General features: G+C 45.4%; 1 protein-coding gene across 1 annotated transcript in view; it reads left to right on the top strand.

Annotated features, from left to right (window-relative positions):
* The window catches only part of LOC103364752 (UPF0606 protein KIAA1549-like), a 38,363-nt gene that overhangs the window by 11,296 nt on the left and 18,342 nt on the right, over window positions 1-8,725 (top strand). The window contains exons 3-9 of the mRNA XM_008291994.1: window positions 2,175-4,295; window positions 4,381-4,469; window positions 4,866-5,025; window positions 5,132-5,262; window positions 6,226-6,418; window positions 6,513-6,572; window positions 6,664-6,809. Coding sequence (XP_008290216.1) covers window positions 2,175-4,295; window positions 4,381-4,469; window positions 4,866-5,025; window positions 5,132-5,262; window positions 6,226-6,418; window positions 6,513-6,572; window positions 6,664-6,809 — 2,900 coding nt within the window. The remainder of the gene's footprint in view (window positions 1-2,174; window positions 4,296-4,380; window positions 4,470-4,865; window positions 5,026-5,131; window positions 5,263-6,225; window positions 6,419-6,512; window positions 6,573-6,663; window positions 6,810-8,725) is intronic.

Below are 8,725 nucleotides of genomic sequence, written 5' to 3' on the forward strand. Positions count from 1 at the left end.
TAGTCGCATGTTGACTTGATTAAGGTACCAGTGTAGGCTATAATTACGTTGGGAGTTTTCTCCTGGGCCAAGCCAGAGGCCTTCTGCTTATATGAAGTGATGCGGTAAATTGAAGTTGATGCTCCAGAAGTATATTCTCTCTTGTTGATGCTTTTTATAAGTGATCTGCTCTGTGCTCCCAGTGTTAAAAATAGTCTTCTCCCTCAGCTGATTCTGTAGCTATTTTCAAGACGTGCATGATTCTGCAGAGCTTCTGTAGACTCCAAAGAGCGGCGGCCGTAACCAGCTGCATGCTTAGTCACTGTGCAGAGGCTGTCGGTGGCTAGCTCCTGGCAGCGTCAATAATGGGGCCTTTAAAGTCTTGTTCTGTTCAAGACCCAGTTTCAGGAAGAAATTCAAGACATACGGTCTGCACTGAGCTCACTGAACAGAGTTTGTTTATGTTGTAAATCCTCTAATCCAGACGTGAGTTTTGTATATGGGTCATTGTGGTTATCTGCAACGCCAACAGCAGTACGATAAGATCTCCTTTAATGTAAGCAGCACCCTGGCTTCTCATTATCGGTCCTGTTATCTGCCATCAGCTCCTGAGACAGTTTCCAGCAGAACTATGAAACTATTCTTTTGGAATATTTATGACACGTTTATATAGAACATGCAAGCCTTCACAGCTGCATGGAGCTGTTAGCAGGTCTGCTTCTGTGAATTATTAAAGAATTATTTCAGCTCATGCAGCTTTTCTCCGACACTGATCGTGCAATGTAATCAAGGCACTTCCCAAATTAAAGCATGCATGACATACTATGTTATGTAATACGGGCGAAAAAAGAGGCCTTGGCACTCAATTAAGTGTAGTGACTGCATTGCCCTGCATTTGCCATTTCTACATTTCAGTGTTTCTAATGTCACCCTGAAGGATTTTAATATTGTTTGTAACAGGCACAGTTCCTTCCTGATGAGTTGAAAATTACACCATCCATCACTTCAAGATCAGGCACCATAAAAAACGCTAAATGCTTTCTCTGGAGTGTGATTATAAAATCCCAGACATATGGTCAGTGTGAGCATGTCAGCGTTTTCCCACACTCTGGAACTGGAAGTGAGGAAAATCTTTATTGTCAGCTTTTGTTAGGATTTCACGTTGTAGGCGAGTATTGTTCTTTTTCTCATCACCTTGTGAGTGTTTCCTTAGTCCTGCCTTCTACTGGCATTGAGCAAATTGAATGTTAGGTGTACCAGTGATTAGGTCTGATCATTTTTTCTCAGGAATCAATATGTACAAACAAGCACAAAAGATCAGCTACAGGCTGCAGGTAATGTACACAAGACGAACAACGGGTGTTTTCTGGTAAGCCGTCCTGAATGTCTCATTGATTTCAGATTCCAATTTAGTGTAAGATGCAGCTGTCAATATGGTATTGATGTAATCTAAGTATAGACCAGGATTACATACGACATCCTCAACCTGCCACAGCTGTGACCCACTAGTTTCACTCCAGTGTTTTGCTGTACTGTACCGTCTGGTGATGCAAACAGACTGAAATGGATCGTGTCAGTTTTGTTCCAGAGATGACCTGAATGACTCACTTCATAAAAAACTGTCGTCCCGTGTAATATCCGAGCGAGCACGTCCGATAGTTTTTGTGCAAACCTCAAGGATCAATGCCCATGTTGGCCATTTACAGACCAACGAGCATAACGCTGTCAAACTGCAGCCATCTCGCTGATGTAACGCCGGTCCAGTTATACAACACAGCTTATAGTCGGGTGCCTGCCTGTCTGCCATGAAAAGTCATGTTTGGTCTCATCCTGCCTCTCTGAGCTGCAGTTTGACCTCACTGGAGCGAGACGGTGTTACCTGCTCTCTTATTTATGGATGATGTTTTCCAGAGTAGGACGTAAAGCAAACTCCCATCAGTGAAGAAAATCCAGTTTGTTGAATCTTAATCACCTTCCATCCTTAATCATCATCATCTTTGTCCTAAACTAGCTCCTTGTGTTGGGAAAATAAAAGCAGTCATTTTTAATAACAGTTGACTAATTGTCTTTACATCATTGAGTAAAGGAGTTGAAGTAATAGCTGTGGCCTGATTTTATTCAGTCCAGCCCTCCTCGTTGTGCTTTTCTTTTGTATGCTTTGCTGTGCTGAACAGAAACACTTTGTTCCTCTGCAGATGAGCCTCCGCTGGACTCCACACACCACCCCATGGGACGTCTGGGAGATGTTCCAGATCCCCCGGGGTCATCGCCATCAGCCTTACCAGACTCACATTACACTGCCTTTGAGAGCCCAGACTCACCTGGTGCCCTGCCATCAGCTCCTCAACCAATCCATGAAGCTAGGACTGCTGACACAATGCTGTTTCAGTCGGAGCATAACTCCAAATCCAACACGCCAAGGGATGCCCTCACAGAAGAGCCACATGCTCTGACAACTCCATCATTAAGCCCCCCTGAGCCTGTACTTGGTTCTGGTCCACAATTTGAGGCACCAGCTAAACTCTCCACAGACTGGAAAATAAGCAGGACAAACTCAGATCACAAGTTGTCTTCTCTCTCCCCAACTCCTACGAGTTCACAGCCACATCCAGAGTTCAATGAATCCTTAATATCGCTAAGCCCTTCTGCTTCTACAGGATCAACACCTCAGCGAAGTCCTAACTCTGAGCAGAAAGCAGCTTCTAGCAAGCAGCAGGGCGGCGACTCAGAGCAAACACTGGCAATCATGACCTCAGAACCCGGCCAGCCTTCTCCTGAGCCTCCTAACCTGACGTTCGCTGGCGCTTTAGCGGATGAATTTTATAGTAAACTAGTGGACGTGAACCAGCTGAGCCCCAGCAGCGCCCCCTTGGAGGAGAACAAACGCCCGCATGTGGTAAACATGCGACCAAACCAAGATGAAATTCTGTCTCCTGGCTACAATGTGCCTTTCATCGCTCCCCACCCTTCATCACCTTCATCCGAGCCCACTGAGGTCTCTCCAGAGGACTTCTACCCCACCAACACCATGGAACTGGACTGGGGATCTGGGGACTACTTAGAGACCATGTCTTTCTTTGATACAGATAGAGACGACTACTCTCTGGTCACCAAGGTGCCCTCTGACTCGTATGATCTGGAGGACTACACAGAAACCTACGACACATCCTTCCCATCCAGGGTGGGCATATCCCCTTCGTCCTTGTATCCTCTTCATGTCTCACCTTCCCTCAGTCTCGCAGCAGCGTACAGCACCGTTGGTCCACTTAAATCCATTTATCCTTCCTCATTCTCCACGACAGTTCAGTTTACACTGGAGCCCACTCCCACTGCTGACAGTGATATACCTGACCTATCAGACATAGACTGGCCAGATACCTTCACAATCCAGCCAACAGACGTCCTCTTACCTGACATGAACAGCTTGGAGTATTACACCACTCAGCTGAGCAAGGAGAACAACGGTTCAGAAGCTGGTGCTGAACACAGGGGGAATGTAACTGTGGTGTCCATCAGCTCTACGGACATCACACCCACCAGTGGCTTCACCAACGATACCAAACTGGCTGAGGACGAGTCCTCCAGTGACCTGTCAGGGTTTGAGCCTCACGATGAATCAACTCCACTGGTAACCACAGAGGAGAGTCCTGTGTTGGTCAATGCCTCTGAGCCTTTTCTCGATCCTTCAATCGTCCCAAACCACTTCCTTGATCCCTCTTCTACCATGTGGGGCGGTCCGGTGTCCGCCACAGATTGGTCTCTACATTCACTCACTGCTAGCTTGGACAGAACTGCAGTCACAGAACCTGTGCGACCCAGTGCCACACCTCTGCTGCCAGACGATGTAATATCTCCCTCGTCTCTGACGGATGTTCACTGGTTTGTTACAGAGTCTTTCCCAACCGGAGCCTTCTCCCCAGTTCCCACTGAACCGGCTGTCAACGACACAGAATTCACCCCCCAGGACTCTACTTTTACAACTGAGCAAACTTTAGTTTCAACTGAATCCACGTCTCATAATGTGACTGTGGCCCCCCCAGTCGTCTTGGGTGATCAGGGGGTGACTGAAGATGGAGTTGACGTCCTCGCCACAGTGACCTTGATCCCAGCTAGCACTGAAGTTAATACAGACTCTGCTGCACCCAAAAGTACAACTGCCACAAACACTCCTCATCAAGCCACGACTAGATCTACTGCCACCGCTAAAGCCTCAACGAGTGTCAACGTCACCCCCACCACTGGTGGCAAGACCACAGCTACGACATCTAAACAGTACCTCTGTGACCTGGACAGGCCGACTTATTTAATAAGAATTGGTAAGTTTGAGATCTCATCTTGCTTTGTCTTACTTATTTGTGTATAACTTTAAACTGTAGTGTACACATTTGCTTTGTCTGTCAGGTTTTCCTTCTGGGGCTACCGTTGGATACGCCAAATCTCAAGTCAGAGACATACTGAAAGGGGAATTCAACAAGTCGGTGGAGCTACAGGTAAATACAGGAGAGTTCATTTTATTTGGTAGTGTTTATTGCTTCTTAGATAATCATATGCAAGATGTAAGCTGTGTTACGTAATTAGGAAAAACATGCGATGCTCTCATATACAGTAAGTGTGTATGCTGGCTCGTGAGTGTGTGTGAGTGTGTGTTATCTTTATATAAGTAGGTTTTCTGTGAACATGACAGTGGTGCACACAAACTACGAAGGCCAGACCACTTCCTGAGTCTTTATCTGGGGTTCTGTAGTAAACACACCCCAGGCCAGGAGCAACTTTGCAACTCCAGACCTCAACTCCGTCTTTATCACAAGCCATTTAAAATAATTGTGTATAAGTGACTGTAATAAGTGATTCGTTTATGTCATTACATTCCTGCTTTTTCTGTGAAGGTTGTGGACCCCCCACCAAAGTTTGTGTTCCGCGTCGTGTCTGGTCCGGTTGTGTACACGGCCATATCTGTCATCAACGCTCTGCGAAGGTCTGGCCGTCGCTTCCTGTCTGTGTCTCCCAGCTGGACGACGCCAGACAGAAAATATCAAGTCCACTCAGGTAAACGTCCTTCCATCAGGCCTTCTTTTGAAATGTCAGCATTGGAAATTTTGTGCCAATTTTTAATTTGCTAAACTCCGACCCTCTACGTCCCTCCTCTGTGCAGTGCTGCAGTTCGTTCCCGGTCACATCGACGTGCGGTTCTGCAACTTCAGCGAGAGCATCGAGAAAGGTTTGACCATGGCCTTTGCGGAAGTGCGTCGGCGCTCAAAGGAGTCGACCAACTTCACAGTGCATGTGAGTGGGACCGAGTGAGGGAAGCACGGCCGCTCATCCAGTTGCATTCCAGTCCAGATGTTTTCATAAGGGTGCTTTCACTGTGGCTTTGCACCTCAAAGCGTAGTGACTCAGTGACATTAGCCCCCTGAACAATAACTCTTGTCTGTCAGGGCTGTATGCTCTCAGCGGCAGCTAGAGCTTTGTTCGACAGTTTATGACTGAGAAGTCTAGCTTATTAAGATTGTTGTTCTGGTTGCGTAGAATACAATTCATGCTCAATCTATCCACCTGTTTATTGTTTTATTTCTTGTGGATGTTGATATCCAGCATGGTGAGCACAGTAGCCCAAACATCTCTCTCCAGTTCTTACAGTCTCGTTCTAAAGAGATGCCCAAGCCACCTCAAAATCGATGCTAAGTTTCTACTCAGTCTCTACACCAAGGTTATGACCATGAGTTGGAGTCTAGGCACCTTCATATTCCCCTCCTTTCTCCCATCGCTGTTGAAGCTGTCTGCTTCATTCTCCATCTTACCATCAATCATGAACAAGACTCCAGGATTCTTTACTTGGATAATTATATTTAAAGGCCTTCATGCTCTAGTTGCTGAGTATTAAAGAAGCTTACTGTTTGTTAATAAAGAGCTTATTCGCTATATGGTTAGTTGGCTGCGGTGGGGTTTTGTGTTATCCTATTATACTGATTACACTGATGCCTGCATTATAGACTTTTAGTTGGAATAAATGTAAGGATTAAAGCAAGCGTTTGTTGTAGTATAGAAATCCTTTGTGAACTACTATCAGGCCGTGCCCCGGGGCAGACTCCTCACTTCTGTTTCCTATTTTCCAATCACTGAAGCCAATTATTATCAGAACGAGAACTTCAGAGTAATTCTTTAAGAGACAAAGGAGCTTTTGCAGAAACTGCTTAACAAAAGGATGGGAAATGTTTTGTGTGGTATAATTAGGAATGTGTGTTTCAGATTGTGAACATCACCATGGCTCCTCCTAAATACGAGGATCAACGGGTGGTGAGACAGCCGGTGGACATCACCTTCACTGTTCGTGGTTCAAGGGGTTATCTGACGGGCTCGGAGGTCAGCAACGCCCTGATGAAGCTCACGATGGTGGAGTTCAGTTATTACATGGGCTTTCCTGTGCTGCAGATAGCTGAGCGTGAGTATCTCAAGGTTGTGCTGTTATGTTTTTGCATTTGAATTTGGGTTAAACCTCATTCCTCCTCATCATCCTTTTGAACTTTGTCCGACAGCTTTCCATTATCCAGAGCTGAACACCAGCCAACTGCTTCGCTCCTCCTGGGTTAGAACAGGTATGACGGTTTGGGGTTTTTTTCATGCAGCTACAAAGTCGTACAGTAAAACATAAAACAGTCTTCACACTGTGTGCTGTTTCTGCTGTAGTGCTCCTGGGTGTGCTGGACCAGAAAGTCAACGAGAGGACCTTTCAAGCTAACATGGAGCGCCGGGTGGCCATGTTGCTCGGGGAGGCGATGGGATTAGGCAGACGGGTTAAAAGAGCCACCGTCGTCGGCAACAGCAGCGTTCAGGTACAGTGTGTTTGACAGCTTGTGTTTCCAGCTACACAGCCCTTCATATAGCATCCGCTGAAATAAATCCAAAGCCTCACAAGCAGTTTTACTCCACTTCATGTCTTCATGACATGTTTTTTTAAGGGAAAAAAATGAATCCGTGCAAATACCTTCACTTGTTTGAAGCAGAAGTTTGGAGAAAGTGACATCCTGAATTGTCATTTAATGTCTTTTTTCAAGAAGAAAAGAACCCGTTACAAACAAATCAACACTCCTCAGACTATTTTTAGTCATTTTACAGCGAATTAATTTCTTACTATGTTGTAAATTATTTAAAGGACCCAAATGAAACACGTGCTTCACTTGTTGACTTTCTTTCTTTCACAACAAAACTTCAAAACTCTTTAACGGGAACTTTCTCTATTGATTACTCACTAAATGTTGAAAGAGCATCCTTCCTTGTACCATTTATATCATTATTCAATGATGCACGCTCTCTCTTAATACCTTGTCCGAGTACAGAGGGCTCATTATTGGAGCGTTGCGGTGTTTGTAACCAGCGACAACCTTAGTGCTTTACTAATCAGGCTCTAGCCTTTGTGGGACCACTCTGCACCTGCTCATCTCATCTCTAAGGGGACAGGATATGGCTCTGTCTCCATGGCAACAGCATCCCATTCAGCCCAGGAGCAAGCCACTCAAAGACCACAGCATCATGGGCTCCTATTCTTTCTCCCCGTCTTCATTTCTCCAGTCCTTTCACTCGATGGATTCTGTGAGCCACAGAGCTGTTAAGAGCAGATCAATTATTAATTGTGTCTTTTTCTCCGTCTGTATCCTGCAGTCGGGATGATTAGGAGTGCGTCTCCGCTGTTGACAAGTCAGACGTTTTTCTGTGTGTTTTTGTGGGGCGGTTTTGGAAAGATTTAGAAATTAAAAGAACAGGGACAGCAAATAAAAGAGACTTGGGAAGAGACAAGAGATGCATATTTGATCGGAGCTCATGAAGTCTGAGTGCGTATGGTGGACTTTAAACAGGGGGGCTGTCACAGTGATAAATATCATCCTTGGCTGAGTAGCAGCCTCAATGTTTCTGACCTTTCTGCCTCCCACATCGTCTCCATAAAACTCACAGAGCAATTTAGGGAAACGGAGCACCATATTAGTGGTGAACCAGCCTTTAGTGTCTGTTTTTGTGCTAAGATTAGATCTCTAATCTTAGGCTCTGGCATCCTTTGTGCCTTTCAAAATGATATTTTTTTCACAGTCACAAGTTAGAATTTCTGTTAGAGAAGCCTTATTTTGTGCTCGTGTTCCTTCCAGCCTTGATAGGATACTGTCATTAAGGAAGCCTGCTTTGGATTTTGTTTACATTTCAAAGACGCTGAATCTTTGAGTGCCTGTTGGATATAATGAGAGTGAGGGGATTCAGGATTCAGAGCGTCTGAGCTTCTGAAGAATCCTTTGTCTTGCTCTCTTGCACACATGCTGTGTGTCAGACAGATGCCCTCGACTGTCACGACAGAATCGCTGTAGTGTTGTCACCTTTAAGAATACCTTATGAGTCTGTCTGGACAGATAAAAGTGAAGGTTGAATTGGGGTTGCGCAGTAACACACACATTCACTTTGCCTTCTTTCCACTCTAATAACCGTGCATAGACTGGGTTAGAGGCTGAATGAGGAGCCCGCCCAGACGCTTTTCTGTGTCAGCCCAGGGATGACCTGCACTTTACTCTTTCTAGTGATACAGACAGCAGACTGCACTGTGCCTCAGGGCACGCAGAGGGAGGCCATACAAACACATGCATACACATCAATGTGCTAGACAACATGTAAAAATATTTAAACAATGAATACTCGATATGATGAGAATACAGACTGTGAGTTGATATATCATGGAGCTGTTTTTACATGTGTGAAGGCGTGTGTGTGT

The sequence above is a fragment of the Stegastes partitus genome, unplaced genomic scaffold (assembly GCF_000690725.1).
Source record: "Stegastes partitus isolate 25-593 unplaced genomic scaffold, Stegastes_partitus-1.0.2 Scaffold776, whole genome shotgun sequence".
NCBI classification, from domain to species: domain Eukaryota; kingdom Metazoa; phylum Chordata; class Actinopteri; family Pomacentridae; genus Stegastes; species Stegastes partitus.